Source organism: Phasianus colchicus, chromosome 13 (genome assembly GCF_987193195.1).
Source record: "Phasianus colchicus chromosome 13, bPhaCol1.hap1.1, whole genome shotgun sequence".
In the NCBI taxonomy this organism is placed as follows: Eukaryota; Metazoa; Chordata; class Aves; order Galliformes; family Phasianidae; genus Phasianus; species Phasianus colchicus.
The window spans coordinates 15,014,708-15,036,594 of record NC_143448.1 but is presented as its reverse complement, the minus strand read 5'-3'; the positions used below and the strand labels follow the sequence as shown (position 1 = coordinate 15,036,594).

Below are 21,887 nucleotides of genomic sequence, written 5' to 3'. Positions count from 1 at the left end.
TTATTTTGCCAATGACATTAGCACAGCTGATAATAACCATTAAGAGAACGATGCCGAAAGCGGCGTGCTCTCAGGTCATAGGAGGTAGTGCTCACCGGTGAGATGTTTTTAAGGTAACTTCTTGGTGAGATTCTCCTGCTATTCGTGCAGAGGAGAGGCCAGATGTGCAAGGAACGTTTCGCTTTAAGCTGTGTTAATTTTCTTCTTCTTACAGCTAACGAGCAGCACAAGCAACTGTCTGAGTTAAATACAGGATTTGAATATAAGAGGCCCTATTTGCACAGTAGTGGCACAACAGACATGTTTTACAGTGCTAAGAATTCCTTTTAATAACAGCATATTTTAATGTATTTACTAAATTAGGTACCCGAGAGAATCTTCTACAACGGTGATGTGAAAATCCCTGTTACCTGAGGTCAGAACAAAAGGTATGTTCCCACTTTCCTTTGCACTTTACCTATCTGGGGAGGGTGCTGGGCTTCCCCTTGCCCATTGGGGATGTGCTCTGTGGGGTGAAGCTGACTTCAGGTGCACAGAGCATCCACAGTGCTGGGCTTTGCTCTTCTGTCAGCCGTCCCATGTCCCACCCACCGCTCATCTATAATCCTCTGCAAATGTTTTCTTTCTTTCCCTTCGAATGCTGGCGTTCAGGCATCGGCTACAGAGATTAAGGGTCTCCTGAAGATGTCCCTCAGCTCTGGGTGGAAGTCATGAGGCTGTGTGTGTTAGGCAGCTCCTAGTTCACAATAGGGTCTAAATCAGCACTGCTTCTTCTCGTGGAACTTGTTTTCATTTAGACTCTCATTGACTACAAAATACACTGTCAGGAAAATGTGGGGATTAAGCGTTCAGTTCCTTCCCCTGCTAGGTTCAAACAGGCATGCTTTTTTTCCTATAGAATCTGATTTTTATTGACCTCATCTGTAAAAAATACTAAGTGGCTCCAATGAGCTGCAGGGCTGCAATGACACAGGCTCTGGTGTGTGTTGTGCAATAAAACCTCCTGTTCCAGTTAGGAGCATGGCCTGCCACACTTTGGTCAAATACAGCATGCTGTTATAAAGCAGTATTTGATTAGCTCATGAAATTAATAAAAAAAAAATGGGGAAGAGGTATGCAATGCACTGCAGAGAGGCTCTTTGGGGTTCTTCATGAGTGGGCTTCCAAGTAGGTATTTCATTGTGAGGGTGCAGCTCCTGTTCTCTTACCTTCTTTCCAGGCTAAGGGCTGCAGGTCTGATAATTCGTGAGGAAACCTCTCCTGGCTCCTGTGATTTATATACGAGTTCTATAAATCATATCAGCAATACAAATTCTTGTTGTCCATATACTAAAAAAAAAAAAAAAAGGCAAAGGCTCTTTCTCTGCTGTGATCTCAGGACTTAGCTTGCTGCTCTCTGCAACAATTCCTCACTCCTTCCTTCCAATTCACTGTGGTGACACTGTCACTTACAATAGGAAAACACAGCAGCAAAATCCCTTCCTTTTAAGCGAATTGCTGTTGGGTCTCGGAAGAGTTAACGAACTTTTATGGCGAGGTTCAGGCAGTTCTGACCCCTATGGTAATATTTCATCTAAGGTTACTGTTGGGAGAGAAATCAAATTTCAGCTGCAAGCGTGATTGACAGGTGAAAGCAAGAAAGAGAGAGACATCTGGTCAGATGGGGAATTTGGAAAGGAGAAGGACAATTCAGGGAAACGTCTCTGTGATATTAGGAATAATAAGTTCAGAGATGAGGACTTCAGCCCTCCGTGCATTCTGGAGCTGCTCTCACTCGGTATTCATGCAGGTGCTTTGGGTAAGGGGATTTCAGACTGTAAATCTCCAGTAGTGGACAGTGGTCTCTGTGGTCTAACCTACTAACTAACCTACCTAACTTGACTCCTTTAAGGAATTATGTTACTTCTGGCTTGCTTTTAGTATTTCAAGGCAATTCGTTTAACAAATGGACTGGAGGGTTAAGATATTCTCACCTGGGTGTCCCTCTGGGGTCAATGGCAGCAGCATCCTGGCCATGGAATTGCTGTGAGCAGTATTTCATAAGGCAAGTTTTCCTTTCAAAGGGAAGTCCTGTGTAGGACTTCCACGATTGGTGGTTTTCATCACTGTGCATAACTTTTAATGTTTCAAACTGAAAACAAAACTATGGACTCTGAAGGGCATTGGCTGTGCTCTAAGGGAAAGGATCTGAACTGCTCCCTGTCTCCATCCCAGGTGGGAGGACAGGCCCTGAGTGGGTTCCTGGCCTCACCACAGCTTTGGTGAAACCACACTGAATTCACAGGGCCCAGGTTTCCACCCCATGGAATATCTATGGGGGGAATCGTGCTAATAAAAAGCAAGATCTGAATTCGTCTAACGGTAGCGGTGCCATGAATTCCCTGGATGGATGTTCCAATTTGGGATTAAGAATGAATTCTCCCCCTCTCCCCCTTCCCCTGCAGTGTAGCTTAAGCTGCTTTCAGAATAAACTAAGCAGGAAAATCCACTTTTACTCTGGAGCAGGAGTGTTGCCCTGGGAATGGGTAGCACTGCGTTGTATCTTACCACATAATTCCTTATCTGGACGAGCCTTAGAACTAAGGAGAGAGTAAGGAGCAGTAAAAAGCAGAAATACATTTGCTATTCCTTTTTTCAGTTTACCTCTGAGACCTTTCCCACCAGGGAAATCACAGCAATCCTAACATGTACATTTACTTACATTTCTATGCTATTCCTGTGCTCACACACACATTTTTTAAAGAGATTTATGTTTTGTGAATGCACTCTCATGGTTTTTGGAGTGCATTGTTGACATACAACCAGGTCTGATTGTTATTTGTGTTCCTTTCGTGGCCTGCCGTGTCAAACTGCCTGACTTCCCTGCAGCGAGGCCTCCTCAGCTAAGTTTTATTCTAAGGCCGTATATGTGATAAAGTTGCAAATGAAAGCTAAGAACTCTAAAAACAGCCCGATTTCTTTGGGTCCGAATGAGTTATTTTTAACTTCCCATTTTTGAATTTGCCCTCCCTTTAAAACGTCTTTATTTTTCGAAGCTGATATCTAGACAACTTCCACGAAATATTATTGGCAAGTTTCCCATGGCAGTCAATGGGAGCCTTGTATGTATTTTTCAAGCAGATGTGCTATATTAAGTCTAAATGAGAATCTTTTCTTTCAGATGGGATGCAATCTGTTATTCTTGCTCAGAAATGAATAGTTACCTATCTCTCTTCTTTCTCTCTTTACAATGTATTTTGTACAATTTACAGTCACTTTACGTAAGTAAAAAAAAAAATATGTTTTTTCCAGAAATATGGCTTTTGCTTTTGTTTAATTCTAATAGAGGTTTTCAACTACTTACATACATATATATATATATATTTCAAACATCTCTTTTGGATTTCTTAATTTGTGCTGCTTACAAAATGACTCATGCCATACCAAAATCCAGGGGATAGATGAGATAGGAAAAGTACTGATGTAGAGTCAGTCCCATGTGTAAAATGACTTCTCAGGCTTCCATAGATAGTCTCGATGGTTAGAGAGAGCAGAAAGCTGGAGCTGGGAGCTGCAGCCTGACTCACTCGTGAGACTTTGACCCAGTTCTTTGATTCTAGATTCAGCAAAATCCAGCAGCACTTTAAACGTGTTATCTGAGGTGTCTTCTAAAGGTCTCTTGCTGTTGATCACTTTATGTCTCCGTTTACACAGTTATAAACCTGGATAATTAATGGGGCCAACAAGTAGCTCTGTGCTGGAGGCCTCCTGTGTTGCCCACTCTGCTCTCATCCGAGGGCTGAATTCACAAGTCTGTAGGGCTTGGAGTTGGCGCTGGGCTGAGAAACCTCTGCATGGAGCAGGTGGTTTGCTGAATAGAATGTAACTTAGGTTTGGAGTTCGGTTGAGGCAAAACAGAAGCAAATGGTGGTTCAGTGGTGTGCCTGTCCCCTCAAACACCAAGTATGCATCCTCAGTGCTTGCTCCTTAAAGAGCTGTGCACCTGCACAACGTCCAGAGGTCACGTTGCCCTTGTAACTCCTCATTTATTTCCCAAGGTTCAAGCCATTATTATTCAGCAGTGGTGCAGCTTTCCTTTTCTTTTGTCCCCAGATTATTACCTTCCCTCCTACTTTCTACCCCCCCTCCTCCCCCCCCCAATCTGCAATGGAGTCTTCAGCTGTAAATTTGCTAACCGCAGAGACTTTTGCTGAAAATATTCAAAAAAACAGCATAAGGGGGAAAAAAAAAGATAAATAAATAAGAAAGGCTCTGAACGACACGCTGTGCCATGCTCGAGCACTGCACTCCTACAGGAAAGATAATAAAGATATTAGCACTCATATAATTTCAGATAGGAAATGAAACCAGACATGAAAGAAGCACTGGCTCCAGCTGTTGAGTGGGTATCAAACTAGCTCTGGGAATTGCAGGTACTGTCACTGGAGACAGCCCGACTTCTGAGAAATGACCTCAGGTGTAGGAGCTTGCTGTGGCCCCTTGCAGATATTAATACCTAATTAACAATCTGCGAGAGCATCCTACATCTTAATCACCAGTGAGGTGAGAATGACAACCAGAGGAGGAGAAGGAGAAGGGGAATGGTATTTTTTCCTCTGCATGCCTAATAACCATGGTTATTCAGATGCAGCTAAATGCGATTTCCTTTTAGTCGTTTCTGCCTATTGGAAGGCACAGTAAGTTCATTTGCTAGCAGGTAGGCAGCGGAGGTGAGAATTGAATTGATCTGAGATACTCTGAAAAATTGACCCCGGGGTCATTCATAGTTTAAATTGGGAAGCGAGGCTGAGTTTATGTCTTCTCTTTCTTTCCCCTCTCTCTGCTCCCCCTCTTTTTGTGTTTGCAGGCGTGTTACTCTGCACAGTAATTATTTAAACATACTCTGGTGATGGGGAACCTCGTTCTCCCAAAGTTAATAAAAATAAAGAGAGCTTTTGTTAGTAGTGATAGGTAATTAAATAGCTGGCTTCACGTTGTGCAGAGATATTGTACTGCCTTATTGACACCCCAGAGCCGTGCTCCCCAGCCCTTCTCTGCTCAAACGAAGTCACTGGGATTAAGACCTGGGCTAAATTAAGCACATTTGCTCTGCACTCCGTGCAGCACCACCAATATACCCCTGGTGTGGGATGCTGGCAGCGGGATGCTGCAACGAGAGCAGCAATTAGGCAAGAAGCAATGGCCAGGTTTGCTCGGTTGAAGGCAAGAGCAGCCCTCCTGCACAGCGTGGGGCTGCCCCAGATTGCTGCTGCACCACCTGGGCAGGAGGTTCAAAGCTACACCTGCTCGTGGGGCTTTGTGTTCACCTCCAAACAGCTAAGGTGGAGGGGAAGGAAGAGAGAGGTACGGACTGGGGAGTGAGAGACATAGGGGATGTAAGGGATGCAGGGGTTGTAGGCGATGTAGGTGATGTAGGGGATGGAAGGTATGTAGGAGATGTAGGTGTTGTAGGCATTGTAGGTGTTGTAGGTGATGTAGGAGATGAAGGCAATGTAGGGGATGTTGGTGATGTGGAGGATGTCGGCAATGTCAGGGATGTAGGTGATGTAGGGGAGGGAAGTCAGCCCCGTACACAAGTGCATGCTGTAGACCTCATTCTGCATTGACTCTGCCAGCAGCGCTCCCTTTCTGTGCTCAGGATCTATTTCCTTGTCACTCAGACCCGAATTATAACTCTAATAAGGAGAGAATGGGGAAGCAAAGTCAGCACTGTATTAACCACTCAGCTTCTGTGGAAACACCCAGCATTTTCTTTCCAATGACATGAGATAATCTCTGTTTTCTGTTGTACTCATTTCTTCAACCCTTTTAGCTTTGTTTTCACATGTTGGCCTTGCACTAAAAAACCTAACTTGACATCCTGTATCTTCTCAGCTAAAAAGGTATCAGTTCCTGGACTTAATGTCAGCTGTTCTCAGATCAAAGGCAAGAAACATAAAGGTTGACATATATTATTTATTTCATGGTTTACATCAGTGATGTTTCTCTCTACCCTTTTTGGTTATTATTGCTGATGTTTTGCCCATAATGTTGCTCTCGCTTCTCAAAAGTGTTTGTCCCCTACAGACAAATATTCATATTAATGCAATCCATCAGCAGTTAACAAATGCCAGCTCGCTTCGCCGTTTCCCGCACGCCCAAAACTCCCATTGTTTTTGCAGGAATCTTTGGGTGTGAGAAGAATGCCGGATCGGGCCCTTGGGTGGTGTTGGGAGCCAGGCTCTCCCCCAGCCCCAGCAATGCGCTGGGCAGCGGTGCAGCCAGGAGTGGGAGATGCTGCATTCCCTCCCTGCACTGTGGGCTGCTGCAGAGGCGAGAAGAATGCCTGGCTTGGAGGGGAGAAAAGCACAAATAGAAACTCTAATTTTTCTTTCTTTTTCTTTTTTTTTAATTAAAAAAAAATATATTTTTTTTTTATTTCTTCCACCTTTCCTCTGTCTTTCTCATTCAGAGTGAGCCATGCGGGATCTAGCTCAGGACTGTGGCCGGAAAACCATCGGGGATCGGTCACAAGTTCTGCCCAAGCCGGGCATCCCTTCTGCCATTCAGCATAGTGTAAAACTTTCCTTTCTGCTTTCTCTTTGTCAACAACTGCCGCAGGTTTTACTTCCTGCGTTACAGCATCGGTCAAAATGCTGAATCTGATTTTGCCCACTTACCCTCCCACAAGCTATATATATTTTTTTTCTGCGATGGAATAATAATGGTTACGAGAGATCCTTGGGATTTGCGTTGTTGTTGTTTTCTTTTGTTTAGTTTGGTTTTATTCTAAAGCTTGCTGACAATTGTCAAACGTCCATCCCAGCAAAGCAGTGCTCAGAGGGAACGGCCCTCTGCGCAGCCGACAGGAACAATTTGCAGCTCTCCTTGGAGCTCTGCTCTTTGCAGAACGTGTGTCACTTTTCTGTTCCTTTAAAATTTAATTGGGATCAGGAAATCGAGGGTCTTCCAGTTTCCCCCTCTTCGGGCTGCAATAAAGCCGCTTATAATTTATAATCAGAGTTTGCTATCGTTAAACTGAACTGTAAAGCCGACGTCGGGGTTTCGGTTGTAAAAGAAGATATGGTAAATATTGCAATGGGGCTTGAGTCGCACAGCACAGCCAACACATGCCTGTATGTATGTGTATGCGTACGGTCCAAGGGTAAGAGCTAAATAACAGATAACTGGGATGCATTCTTTCTGGGTGGAATTGAAGCTAAGATAGATTTATAGCCCGAGCAGTTATTTTAAATGCAAAATGAAGTGTTAATTTATTAAAGTCATTTATGCATCCACATTATTTTTATGTCTTTATTTATATTTTTCTGTACTACGGAGCGATGCAGTATTCATCCCGGGTTTTTCTGTCTGTTGACTGTAGCACTCCTTTGCTTAGATTTTTTTCTAACAAGGCAGCTCATTTAGAAAGAAATGTTTATGTGAAGTGCTTGTCAGTTGGCATTTTTACTGGTGTGCTAACCCAAAGGTAAAATATAAAGGCACGTCTTTTCCTTGCTGGCTTGTTGCTACTAGAAGGGTTCCTCCCTTGTTAGCTTGATAAATAATTTTACTAGCGGGAATCTGCTGAATTTTTATGCTTGCTGTCTATTTTCTGCTTGCTGCAAATAAATTCCAGCACTCAGAGGGCACTAAAACTCCAAACACATGGTATTTTCCCATTTTGTTGCTGGTTGCCTAAAATATTTATTTCATCTTGTGTTTTTAATTAAATCTTTTTTCTTTCTTTTTTTAAACAGAGAAGGAAAAATCCTTCAAGTTTTGCGATTAATTCCAAACGAAAGTTTAAATCTGGATTGTAGTTAGTATAAAGTCTTGAGTTTAAATAATGTGGCATCACAGGTAAACTGAATGGCTGGTGTTAAATCAGTCACCACCCCAACTACCTAATGGCTTTCAGATTAAGTGTGAGGAATATTTATTGATGTACGATCTGGTTAAGCGTTTCTTCTGATTTATTAGATACTTGTACATTTCCCAACTTGCAATCAAGAAAGCTAATTTAATTTATGGAATAAATACTCCAGTTCTGGGGGAGAAAGGACTGAAAAGCTCTGTGTAATGCATTGCTGCAAAAATAGAAGTTTGATAGACATCAAGCTAGAGAATCTAAAGGAGAAGGAACATTGGTGATTGTGGTTTTTTTTCCTAAAAGGGACAGTTTTGCAGTTACTGAAGCTTTACACAATCTAAAAATCAATTTAATTCCAGCAAGATTTAATTCAAGAACTTCTCCCAGCAGCTTCTCCTTCCTCCCTTAGCAAACTGGGTCCTGGTGGGTGCACTGGGGGTTGATGGGGCATCGTGGCCCTGCTCACACTGCCCATCACGCAGCAGAAAGCCACATACCCTATTGCAGGGAGTGGGAACTGGAGGATCTTTGAGATCCCTTCCAACCCAAGCCATTCTGTGATCCGATACCCATGAAAATGCCAGGAAGACCCACTCCAAATTTTAGAATTATTCACGTACATATTTTTTAACACAAAGCAATCCTCAAACTTTGACCCAAACCCTTGCGTTCTCTCGCTGACCTCCATGCCCTCCGTGCACTGATCAGCATCAGATCACCGCTGTGACGGCAGGGCTGCGTGTTGCCTGCAGACGCCGTCCTTTTTGTTCGCATGAGCACAACCCAGATCAAGTAAACGGGCAGAGATAATGCCCCGGCTCTGAACAGATAAGTGAATATCTCGGGCAGTGGGGAAAATTACCCTTGGGGCTCCAGTGTATAAAATCATAAGCGAAGCAGGGCTGCAAGAAATCTCGAGAGGCGATGTAATCCGTCCCCGGGTCGGACAGATTGCGTTATCCCTGACAGATATTTGCATAGCCTGGCTTTGAAGGCCCCCCCGGTGAGCTGCAGCCCCCCCAGACACTCCTGCACAGACCTTGGCCACCGCAGATGCTCTAAGCCCTTTCCCCTGGTCCAGCAGAGGAGTCTTGCAGGTCTCTCGTGCTGTGTCCCCGTCACCATGCATGACGTACGCCTCTCCACACTGACCCTTTGCATATTTGAAGGCTGTTGTTATGGCTCGCTGCAGCCTCCTTTCCTCTAGACTAAACAACACCGTGTTTTTCAGGCTTTTTTTCATAGGTTACAATCATGACTTTGCTATTTAATATCTCCTCTGAAGAGCCCGCATACAGTAAACTTGCTGGGATTCGATTTACCTGTGCTGAAAAGGACTGTTAGAATGCTGCTTGGAGGCTTTACTACATCTGAAAAGGGAATAATTTAATTCTCACACTGATGATTTTTCTTCCGTGGGACAGAGAGTTAGTGAGGATTCTGTACAGGTGTGCATTAACTGCAGCTCCCTGTGAGTTTAGTCCAGCACCAGGAGTTCTGTAGTGCAGCGCACAGCCAGAATTTGCTGACAGGTACTGGGAAACATGTTTTAAAAAATGGTATATTAGATGATGAACTTTTGTAATTGTATACATAAAAAAGGAGGGGGAGTGGTAGTTTCACAGTTGCAGGTAACAACTTGAGTATGTCTCCCAGGTGCTCTGTGGAGATCACCTAATGAGTTTCCTTGATTGCATTAGCAACTCAGGTGCATGCAATCAGCTCTAGCACCAAAAAGCTGCTCCAGCTCAGCTGGGTGGGTTTGGTTCCTTCTTTGTAGCAGGGGGAAGTTCTCTCAAAATGCTGCTGATGGTGATGGATTGAAGAGGATTTATTTTTTTTTGGCTGTCTGCACGGATGTGGGCTTTGTGGTAGGTTTGAAGGCATTTATTCATTTAAAGTTGGGAGTGATGGTAATAATCAATGAATGTTCACTTTGCTCCATAGAAAAATGAGGGGAATCAGAGCCTGCTAGTTTTGCTTTTCTTATTGTCTTCTGGGCACTTGTGCAGGGGCTGCTGGGGAGATGTCCTGGAGCAAAGCAAAAGTATTTATTTGCAACAAGGTATTCTCCAGGGATGTTTCTTCTCTGAACCCCACTGAAACTGTCATTTCAATCAAAAGTATACATGTTGGAAATGTATGTTGAACTAGACAGAGCAACTAATGAGTAGAGGTTTTAACTCAAGCATTTTGAAGATCTAAAGAGAGATTTCATTGGGAAATGAGAAGTAAAATGATAGTGACCTTGCTGAGCCATTGGCTCAAATTGGAGATACAGCAGCAGAAGTGAAAATGCATGTTTCCATCTCTAAAGGATGGAGTTAAGGATCTGTTAATACTGTGGGGAAGAAGAGGGAAAAAAAAAAAAAAAGTATTGTCTTCCTTCAAGTAGTTCATTTTTCTTTACAAAGTGATTAATGCATTACTATAGCAAATTTATTGTATAATGCGATTACCATTGCATAATAAATCTAAACAACTGTGACTGTCACGGTGATAAGGCTGGCAAGATTTTTCCTCCCTTAAAAAGGCTTTATAAGTTAAGCTTAACTTCTAGTTTTCTGGGATAAAATTTATTTTGGCTGTTATAGCTCTATCTGTTTAAAACTGCACCAGAAGGGAAGAAGTTGTTCAAAAGGGTGGTATATTACTGGGAGAATTTCCCCTTCACTGATTTGCAAAAGAAACTGAACATCAGCATTAAAATGAAAATGGAGTTCAGGAGAAAATAATAACTCAGTTGTTTAAAGAAGAAGTTGTAACGCTTAAAAGGGACTTTTCAAATATCAAGGATGGATAACCCAATTAAACTAACAGCGTTGTATTTGCAGCTGTTAACACCTTGGGCTCAGCTTGTCTCAGGCTAGTGGAGCTGGCTGAGGGCTTGTCTGTGCCTGGGCAAGGGGCTAACAGGGAGCTGCAGGAAGGAGTGCTTTGGACTAATTAGAGCTGTTTACTCTGAATCCTAGAGAAATTGGTGCTCCAGCTTTAGTGCTGCTAATGCGCTGAACTGGGAGCCAGAGCGCGCTCTGTACATGGGAAGGCTTTTGTGCCGATGTAGCATTCATTGCCCACTGCTCCGGCTCCATCAGTTGGACACTGAGCTTAGTTGTTTCTTTCTTTCTCATTCCCTTTCTCTGTGAATGCATGTGAATATCTGTTGCACCTCTGTGCCACAAGCAGTGCACGTACATCCAGCATGAATGCTGTAGCAAGGGTCACTGTCCTGGAAACACCCAACCTGTGGAGGAGGTGGTAGAAGGAAAGTGCTTGTGCCCTGATGTGTGGGTGTTCATTTGTTTCCAAAAGCTGCAGGTGATGTTTCTTGTGTAATTGGATGTATTCCTGTTGGTAATGGTGGAAAGTGATCTCATGTGGTGATGATGAGGTGATTGGAAGATCTCTTTCATGTTCCAGCACCCAGATGAGATGGTGTCTTCTGTTGGTGCTTAGAGCTTGAGTTGTGTTGGCAATGCTGGCATTGGGATGGATGTCTGGGGAACTTGATTCAGGGGGAAAAAAGGGAGTTTACTTGGTATCATCTGATACCATCAAGCATTATAAAGATGGGGAGGGAGGGAAGACGAAAGCTTTTGCACAGGTTTTCAAGGACTCACAGGCTTCTTCCTCCCTCCCCCCTCCTTCCCTCCCTCACCACACTCACACATACACACAAATACGTTGAATGTCTTGAAAATAAACCACCATGTTCCAAAAGGGAAGATAGATGTGCTTGTTCAGATAAGGCGCTGCATTTGGAATTGGTGCCTCTGGTTGTTAAACAGAATCCTTGCTTAACGTCCTCATTAAGAACTGTGACTTGCCACCAGTTTTATGAAGATCAAGTCATTTACTTTTAAAGTAAATTAAAGCAAATTTCTCTGTGGTGACAAGTCAATAAAACAATGGAAGGCTCAAGTTTTTCAATCACCCAACATCTGTTCCTTGTTGTGCTGTAGATGTAAATGCCCTGCGTACAGCAATAGGTGAACAGAGGAGAGCCAATAGCTGTACTGGTGTTTTTTTTTTTTTCCTTCTCCAAACTGCACTGTAAGCACTGTCCATTTTAGGAAGGGTAATTTTGCAGTTTCCTGTGGCAGCACGTTCAGAGCTCCATTGACACGGGTGCTGTGACAGGTGATGCTCTGCCTCTGTTGCTGGAAGCACAGTAAGCTGTGGGGTAATGGAAGCAGTGAGCTGCTTCTCGGAAGCCCAGTCAGCACAGCTGAGATCCCCATCTCCTGTCCGAGCCTCCCACACTGCCAGCAGACACCTCTGAAGCAGAGGGCACTCGGATGCTTTGTGCACGGCGGTGGGAACTAGGTTGTACAAAACCTCACCAAAACCACTTCCATGTCGTACCCACGCTCAACCTGTTTGTCTTGAAACGCTGTCTCAGAGAGAAGCCAGCAGATGAGAAACAAAGTATTAGGGCCCATTTCTGCTTTTCAACAAGTGCAGGATGCAAACTGCAGTGCGTTTGTTTTACGCGTTCTGGGGGATTTGGCATTTCGTGGTGTGAGAATTGGCTCCCTGCTGTGTGAAGGATTCCAGTGTGGATTTGCGTTGTGTGGGAAATGCTGGCATAGTGGAAAAAAGAGGGGGAAGCTCTGCTGGGAAAGTAGGAGGGGGCTGGATGTTATTCACTTGGGGTGGGAGCCTTTTCCTATCTCAGGAGGATGATTTGTCTTGGACAGAGTAGCATTGACTTCTGGAGCAGCAGAGGACAGGAAGTCATTACTGGATGCAAATGGAAATCAGGGTTCTCAGATCACTTTAAAAAAAAAAAAAAAAAGTCAAAGTCCAGAGACTTTTCCTTGGACTGTCCCATCCTTTGCAACCTCTGTGCTCTCAGCCACGTGGCTGTGGACCCCACTGTTTGAGGTGTAGGTGGACTTTTCCACCTCAGAGTGTCATCTTCTGAATCTTCAGGGTCAAGACGTTCAGTGAGAGTGGTTTTTCCTCAGCCAGAACTCAATGGGGCCACAATACAAGCTGTTCTGCTTTATAAGAAATGGGTAATTAGGTCTGACTGAATTCAAGGTATTTGTCTGTGGGGAGCTGGTGACTTCTCCTTGCTAGCCCTTCTAGAAAAAGGCTGAGAAATTCCTCGTGTGCTTCTGCTATGCTGTGCTAGACTTTTTAATATTCTCAAGTACAGAGATTGATTGAGCAATCTTTGTTTTCTCCAAAGGATGAGCCATGTTGCAATTGCATCACTATATTAAAAATGAAAAGGGGGGAAAATAGCCTACAGTGTTTTGTATAGCAAAGGAAATAGTAGCAGTTAGTCCATCCTCAGAACTTCCTATCGTTGCCTTCTATATTGGTGCTTCTAGCAGCTTAAGAGCATGGGAGGGTATCATTTTAAATAGCTTTCTCTGCATTCTCCTTGGTAGCATGAAGTGATGCTGTGCTCAGTCAATGAGGAGGCAGGTGAGTCACCCCACTAAGATACAGCTTTCTGGCTATGTTGATCACGATCTGTCATACAGAAGAGCAGTGGCAACATTTGGGTGTATGAGTTTCCCTGAAGTCCTACTCATGGCAGGTAGCAGTCATAATAGTAGTTTCAGTGGGCTTTGGATGGATCCTTTGCTTATGGCTTTTTTTTTTTTTTAACTATTACTGTTCTATTAATTTTGCAGGGCCAGAGGTAGGAGCACACATCTTCAGTTTTGACCCTGGCACCTCCATGTTATGTTTCTCTACCTCTGCACACTTCTCACTTTCAGGGCCAGCTGTGCAGGGAAAAAAGCTATGGAGATCTCGGAGCCAGCTGCTGCTCTGTGTGTTTCTCAAATCAAACTTAGGTTAAACGTGCTGGAAAAGCTGCCTTTGACTTTGGTGGCACTTGTCCTGAGCTGCTACCAGGAGAGAAAAAAAAAGCTGTATTGAGGCACAAATAAATTTTTCCTCAAAGCTAACCTCATTTTGTGGGCAGCTGAGCATCTTCTGTTGTATGAGGAGTGCTCTCAGTTTCTCTTGGATTCAGTGGGAGCATTGGTGCTCAGCCTTGGGCAGGTTGGAACCTCTTTGTATTTCAGCATTAGCTCCCCCAACAGTCTGCAGCACATTCCTTGAACTGTTTGAATTTTCATGTCACACAGTTTATAGAGATCTGCTCAGAGGTGAGTGTGAAATAGTACTGTCTTGTACTTTCTGGGCACCTTTCATCTTTCCAAATATTTATTAATTAGTCCCCAAATCACCCCTGCGAGGTAGATAAGAGATGGATGGATACAGCTCCTTTCAAGCAGCTATCTGAATGTGTAAAACAGCACTGCCCACAGTTTGAGGCAGATGAGGAAGTAGATAACAAACCAGTATCTTGTAGAGGGTGCAGAGAGAATTTAGCTCAGCAGAGCTTAATTACAGCTGCTGGAATTTGGCCAGTAAGTCAGGCTTACCTTGTTCCCTTCATTGTTTCAGTATGGAGTCTGAACTCTGCCAGGTCTTTGTCCCACTCAGTGGATGGCCCTCTGAAGTCTGGCTTCAAACCCACTTGGCAGGAGAAGAGATTACCAGCTTGCCCTTCATGGTGCCTGAACCTCTTGTGGTTCCACTGTGCATGACCTGCTTTGGCCAACTGGTGGGAATTTTGTGGCAGTATGGCAAACTGGCTTTGGTGAGAGCCTCTCACCTTCTTACCAGGCGTTGGGTCCCTCCAGCCCCAAGGGGACTTGGGTGTGAACCTTGCACTGGCTTCAGAGGGTGTAGGGCTGGGATCAGAGAGCTTTCTCCCATGGCTCTGATATTTCCCCTAAGCTTTGCTCTGGTGTCTTTTATCACAGCAAGAAGCCCTGTGCCTTACACTGAGATTCCCTCTCTGGCATCCCCTGGGCAGTCAGAGCAGCAAAGCACCCGCTCCTTTCTATTTGCTTTTTCAGCATGTGATTCTAGAGCATAAAAATGTTGAAACTAAAACTGAAATTCTACCTATTTTGCGTTAATGCTTTTTAATAAACCTCCAGACTCTCTTTAAAGCTTCACAGAGCACAATTTATTGTAAAACTACAGTTACTTTATTTTATGTCCACTGTAATTGCTTGTTTCATCTAATTCAGATTATACTCGTGTAAAGCAAGAGCTAGCTCCAGATAGAAAGAGATGAATTATTAATAAAGAAAGTTTTGGAATTAAGATTTTAAACCTACACAGTAGATAGATGTGTAATATTTAGAAATAGATCTGAAAGGGCTCACATGGTGTGCTTTCATCAAATCTTGAAAAGAAAATGACCAATACATCAAATCTTGAAAAGGAATTGACCGATAAATCAAATCTGGAAATGGAAGTGGCAGATAAATCAGCTCTGAAAAAGCAAACAACCAATACATCAAGTTCACGGCGTGTTTATTAAAGTAAGGCATTGCTTGTATGTGGTTGAGGCTGCATGCTACGATCATACAGTCAACGCTTGAAATACTTCAAAAGCAAATTGTGTGTGCAGGTGTACACACAGCTCTCTGTGCATTTGCTAAGTAAACACCTGGCTCTCTTTGCAGTGTTTTGAGGCTCTCTACCAGCACACAGCGTTTGCTGAAGCCTCACCATCTCAATGTTCACATGCTCCTAGACACGAGCAGCTTGATTCCAGCTCTTTTAAAAATGGTAATTGATAGTGTAGCCCAAACTAAAAAATGATACGTGCCTTGTTCTGAAAGCTTTCTGCTTTTGTTTCCTGATTCTAATTGTACACTAGCAGCAATGCAAACTCCTTTGGCTAATTCAAAGGACTTTGATGGACAGCTCAGGCCCAAAGCATATTTTCAAGATCAAGACTATAAAAACCTCACTATGGAAAAATCATCATTTGCCTCACTGCCTTTGATTTACATCTATGTTACAGAGCCATGAAATTTAAAATAAGATGACCTAAATTGTCCTATAATAATGTGGGCATGAACATATACTCCTGGTGGCAGAGTTTCTCTGTCACTGTACCAAATGAAATCTAGTTTTTAGTGCCAATCAGTTCGGCGTCATTAACCCTTTAAGGATGTTATTAGCATTCTCACAAAGCTTTTCATCATGTTACAAATGTTTTCAGACTAAACTTGTTGAGGTCAAAGAATCCAAGCCAGTAAGATTTAGGACTTTTTTGTCCTCTGCAATATGTATGCACTCAATCATGCCAAGCAGCAATTATTAGCACTGATCTCTAAAAATCTTCTAAAAATGTAGAATTTAGGTTGAAAAAAACAATTTTTCCTTGAGCTATCCTCAACTAATGCTAGAAACGTGTGTTCCCCTAGATTGGGCTTTTTGTCATACAGTAGAAAAATTGCTCTGTATGTGAATCGTCCAGGATCCAGGAATGTAAATTGCTTTGCACTTGCTATTACATTACGGTGCTCTCCACTCTGCTTTTTTTTCCTCAGCTCATGTTGTTCTTTTTGCAGTAAGTGTATGTTTGAATTGAATTGAAGAGTAGCATATTAAAGAACTGGTTTCATAGCTGTTTATGTCCTTTCATCCAAAGAAGTGTGAGAAAAGCAATCAAGGTTTCAGATTGACATGCTAAAGCAAGAACCATCAGAGAAAGTGTCTTGCTGTTGGAGTGTGCTGAATATTTGCATACCTACTTTGTTTGAATTAGTCCTGACTAAACCCAGGTATTTATAGAACTAGCTCCAGCCTGTGGTCAGGCCTCTATAGATGAACTGATCTTCGTTTCAGGTGAAGTAATTATTAATCTGTTCCCCCTGCTCTACGCCTCTTTGTCAAAATGTAGCATCTATAACCCTGACTCAGTGCATTATTCAGACTTTCCATCACTCTGTTTTTCAACAGATGGCATCGAGGTGACTTGCAGCCTTACAAGTGGGATTGATGATGTGAAATAGAAGAGCTTAAAAAGTAATTGCAGAGACAGGAGGAAAAATTACAAATTAATATCGCTTTAGGAAATGGAAAGCAGCCTCAAGTGGACACAGGATTCTCAATCGGTAGCTTTCACATCAAAAGTGTTGTTTGATTTGTATTTATTGCAGTATAAATAAAGTGATGTAGGCAGGAGGGGGGTTGTATTCAGTAATTCCTCTTGCAAGGCATTTGGGATGAGTTTCCCATGGAAGAGAAGTGAGTAACAAACCGCTTATGGAGCGCTGCATCCTTCAGCTGGATTTGGGAAAGGGCTGTCTTGTGCAGCTCAGATAAAAACATCCTGTGGTTTGGGGTTCTGAAGAGCTCATGTTATCGTTTTGCTGATGAATTGACGTGGCCACGAAGCAACCTGGATGACTCACTTGGTGTGAGTGTGTGTGAACTCAGGCAGGGCAAAGGGAAGGAGGAGAACTTATAAACTCAAGGATGCAACTTGCGTGGCTGCCTGGAATAGATGGTCCTGTGCTACCTATGAAAATCTAAATATTATTTACAATAGATGTAAAATCATAGAATGGCTTGAGTGAGAAAGGACCTCAAAGATTGTACTTGACTAACTCACTGCCATGGCTGTTAATGGCAGCACCACACAGCAGTAGTGATAATGCAGGCAGGGATTTCTCACTCAAAGGGACAGTGGTAGCATGAGGGATCCACACCATGGAGATCTATGTCTATGCTCAGAGCCCAGTGGGAATTCCCACGGGAATACATTCATCTGGGCTTGCTGGCTGTGTTGGCACTGTGGTGCAGGGATGGTTTGGAAAGAAAGCATGTGCATAGCGGGTGAGTTGTCCTTTCTGTTGCTGGCTATGCTGATTCTTTGGACCTGAAACCCCACTTAAATAAAACTTTACATTGATCTCCAGCCTTTGTGATTTCTGTGAGATTCAGTTATATGCATTGAAATATGGACTTAACCACTTCAATGAATTGGGACCTAAATTCCCAGCTCACTAGGACTAATGCTCAAAAATGAGAGGGTTATTTGTTGCTCTGTCCCACTGGAATCCTGTTTAACCTAAGACATTTCACAGCTCTATGGAAAGTCACAGTGATCTATGAAATACTTTTTCTCATCATACACCATCTCCTTTGCTGCTCCTCACCTCTATCTCTGTAGAAAAAAGCATTTAGGAAAGTACTCTTAAAAATGTGTGCTAAAATATTGCTGCCTGAAAATGCAGAAACGTTTTTAATTGAACCTCTTTGGGGCTTTTGGAACTTGAAAAAGAAATTAGGAATCATAAGAAAATAAATTGAAGGTACCTCTGATTCTTTTCTTTTTTTCTGCTTGAAAAAAAAAAAAATCAAACGCAGTGACTTTAAGATGTGTGCAATGAAGAGATGGGTCTCTTGTTCTGACAGCCTGTATGTCATGTTTTGGCATGGGGGAGTTCAAAACAGCCAGAATTTGATAAAGCAAACTGCTTGGGGTCTGTTTTCTGAAAGACTTGTGCGTGAATGCAGAGGGGAAGTCATGGACGTGTATGCAGCTATTAATAAGAGCACAAAATGTATGACTTACAGACACTGTGATGTTGTACAGGCAGAAGTCTTGCAGGAATGTTGGCCCTGTTGGAATTGGTGCATGTGCTGCAGTTCTGTGGTGTTGAGGCGTAAGGATGCATTTAATTTCAGCCCTTCCCCATAGCAGAAAATAGTTGTTGGACTTCAGTTTCTTGTTTGTTTCAGTATTTCCTTTTTGTGCTTTTCCTACGCTTCCCAAACATGTGAAATATACCTGATAAAATGTAGGTTGTTTTTTTTTTTTTTTTTTTTTAAAGGGGTTTTCAGAAGATTTCCATGATAGTTAGCATCACTGATAAGGAACACATCTCCATCAGTTAGCAGGAGAGAACATTCCTTCCCCATGCTGAACATTGGGATGCAGAAATGTGGGGAGCATGGCTCTCTCTGTAAATTTCAAGACTGGTTGCATCCTCCATGCCCTCGGCTGATATCTGGGTGAGGACCTGGGCTTTGTGCTCCTCTTCCCCATGTCTCTGCTTAGGGCGGAGATGTCCTGCTTTGCAGCCCTGCCCCATCACCCAGGAGCAGAGCCCCGAGCATCTCCAAGCAGCAAAAAAGCCAAAATGGGTCCGAGGCTGCTGACACTGGGAATTGAGGGCAGGTATTTTGAGCAATGTGCTGCTCGCTCAGCGGGAAGGCAGGAAAACGCCTTTCTTTTGGCTGGTGCTACTGGCTTGGGTTCAAGGAGGGTTGTGGGGGTCCCTCTGTTATCACCTGTCTTTGAGAAGGTGGTGGGAGGGGGACAAACCTGTCCTTTGGGGGACCCATTCCCCTGGAATGGGGAAGAGAGGGTCTGAATTCTGAGGAGAAAGGAAAGGGAGGCGTCGAGGCGATCTCCATATATATTCTCAAAAAGCTTAGCAAAACGAAATAGAGAAAGAAAAGGCTCCAGCAGCAGGGAGTGAACGGCTGGAATTTCCTTCATATTAATGGAGCTTTAGGCGGCAAGCCTTAACGTGGAGAATTATTTTTAATTAATAGCTTTTCCCCTACTTTGGAGCTCAGCGGGAGGATCATCTTAGCATTGCACAAGGAGAGGAGATAGGAGCAGCCCTGGTTTTGTAACTGATAACTATTTCAGGCCAACTGCATTGCCTGGAATAACTTTGTATTCAGGAAAAAAAAAAAAAAAAGAACAAAATGTTACATCAAAAGATACCTCCTTCTGGCTCTCGGATTTAAATTGCCTCTCCAGATAAATCCGCAGCTGGGCCAGAAAGGAGGTGATGGATTTTTGAGAGCCTCTTGGCCATGCTCTCCCCTCTCCCTCACCTCTGTGCTATCAGTATGGCATCTGGCCCCGCGTGGTGACCTTGTGAGGATGCTGCGCGGCCGCATCCGCTCCCTGAACCAACGCAGCCCCAGATGGAGACGAAGGCAGGAAGGTGTTGTGAATTTGTATTACTTTAACACAATGGGTTTGTTCAGAGACAGTTCTCAGGCAATAAATGGCTCCTTTGTGTTCCTTCCCTCCCCGCGGTCGCTTTCGGAGCTGGATGTGTGCATATCATTTTGCTGTGTATTAACAAGCAGAAAGACCCAGCTCTGCTCCTTCGGATCCCTCCTCCTCATCCTTTCGTCCTCCCCACCTTCCAGTACCCCTTTCCCAGAAAACAGCTCAAACAAAATAAGTATTTTTCCCCCCCTTTAAACTCATTAAAGCCCTTTCTTTTGCTCCTCTTGCTCCAAGGACCGTAAGAGGCCACGCAGAGCATCTTTTTATGAGCTACTTCCCAGGAGCTGGGACGTTTGCTTGTTATACAGCGGTGGTGTAAGAGGGTGATCGTCATGCACTATAAAGTAAGGGGAAGTCTCTCAGCCCCACCAGCTCTGTGATACAGCAGCTCACACAGGAGAGAAGGATTTATAGCGGTGCCTTGTATTTTTTAACATATTTTTTTTCCCTGCTTCTTATTTATAGCCTCCCCCAACAGCCCCCTGCTTCCCTCCCCTCCCGTCTCAGTTCTGCCTGTTCCTTTTGGTGCATTGGAGCAGAATCCAAAAAAAAAGTCAGTTCAGGTGGAGGAACAGTGTGGATGAAGGTTGAATGCTGTGGTGCCCACATACCCCTTCCAAACAGAACGTGGGGTTAAAAATCTGCTTCTGCAGGCTGTGGGCAAAGCAAGCGGAGGATGGACCTGGGGAAGAGAGGAAAGAATATGAAAGAGTCTATTTCTTCTTATCAAACTTGCCAAGCTATTTTTCCTACGAGCTTTTGTTAATGCCTGGTGTCTGTGTTATTTAAATAAGCATTATCTCTGAAGGAGTTTGGAGTTGTGGCTTTGTAAAGCAGTGGGGTGCAGTTCTGTCTTATTAGCTGTCACTGGAGATGTGATGCTGTCACGTTGGGGGCTGTTGAGCCAAAGCAGTGGTGTGCCAGGGCAGGTGCCCACCTCCCAGCACAGCTGTGTGAATGTCTTGGAGCTGCTGGGCGGGGTGGCACTCCTGGGGTCACCATGCTCTGGTGTGGTCAAAGCCTTTCTAAAGGTATGAAAGGAGAAGACTGCAAACGATGGAAGAAGTACCTTAATTCAGCAGCTTTTGGGACACTTTATCTCTCTGTTAGCATTGGAACCTGGCCTTCGATCCCTTGGTAGAAGTGCGTGGCGTTGCTAACCATGGTGACCTCTAAAGGTCCCTTCCAACTCAAATATTCCATGGTTCTGTGGCTGGGGCTTTGGCTTCTGCTCCCATTCCAACTGCTGCAGAAGCTGCAACAATGAGTTAACCACACAGGGTCAAGAAGAGGGCATTAAATATAATCAGCGCCTCTCAAAATTGGGTGGAGAATCCAAACTCACTTGAATGTGTGCTCTGATCAAAGCACGATGGGAACTGGGTGCTACGCAGCTATTTCCCAGGCATTTTTTTCCCCTTTACTTTGTTGCAAAATGTGAAAACACCAGGAATCATGAGTTGTTGGAACTTTTTTTCTCTTGTGGTTCCATTAATGCTGTGTCTAGAATCAGCTGCACCTGACCAACACTTGTACATGTTAACTATCAGCATAATCTGAAGCCCTAGGAAAATAGGTTGTAGCACAGATGTAAGACACTGAAGGAAGACAGTAATTTTTTCCTGTAGATGGGAAATGCATATGTTGCCTCACTCACTTGTCATTACTGAAACTATAGGTAGGGACAAAAATAGAAACTACTGACAGCTTGATTTCTTCATGCTGGCACTGAGCTACAGTGGAGCTCTACAAGACCCTATAAATATGCAAGCGAAGGGAAATCCTACACAAGTGCTATCATAGTGCTATAGGACTGAATAGAATTAGCTTTATTGCAACCAAACAGTATGGACAGAGTCTGCTTTTCAGAGCTTCCCTATCTAGCAAACAATGTAAAATGTGAACCAAAGGCAGCTAATCTGCCTGTTTACTGGGAACAGTTCCAAAATATATTGTTGGAAATGACTAGCAAAAGCTTTGCACTGCAGCCCTTATGGTGCAGTCCTTTCTTCCTTTTAAAGTGAAATGTCCTTGTAGAAATTAAACACTGGAGGAGGGGGGGGAGATGAGAGGAAAGGGATTGCTGTGGCTTAAAGCACTTATTAAAATCTGTGGAGAATGCAGTGTGCGTTGAAAACTGCCCTCCTCCTCCTC

The 21,887-nt window shown here is 43.6% G+C and overlaps 1 protein-coding gene across 4 annotated transcripts in view; it reads left to right on the top strand.

The window, feature by feature from the left end:
• The window catches only part of MAF (MAF bZIP transcription factor), a 54,869-nt gene that overhangs the window by 10,374 nt on the left and 22,608 nt on the right, over window positions 1-21,887 (top strand). For 2 of the 4 annotated variants that reach the window (XR_016470608.1, XM_090149385.1), the window contains one exon: window positions 364-428. Coding sequence is in view for 2 of the 4 variants with exons in the window: in XM_090149385.1 (XP_090005511.1) it covers window positions 364-397 (34 nt within the window). In the remaining 2 variants the exon portion in view is untranslated. Of the gene's footprint in view, window positions 1-363; window positions 3,226-6,161; window positions 6,177-21,887 lie in introns of those variants that run through there. The other 2 variants (XM_090149386.1, XM_090149383.1) reach the window with 2 other exon arrangements.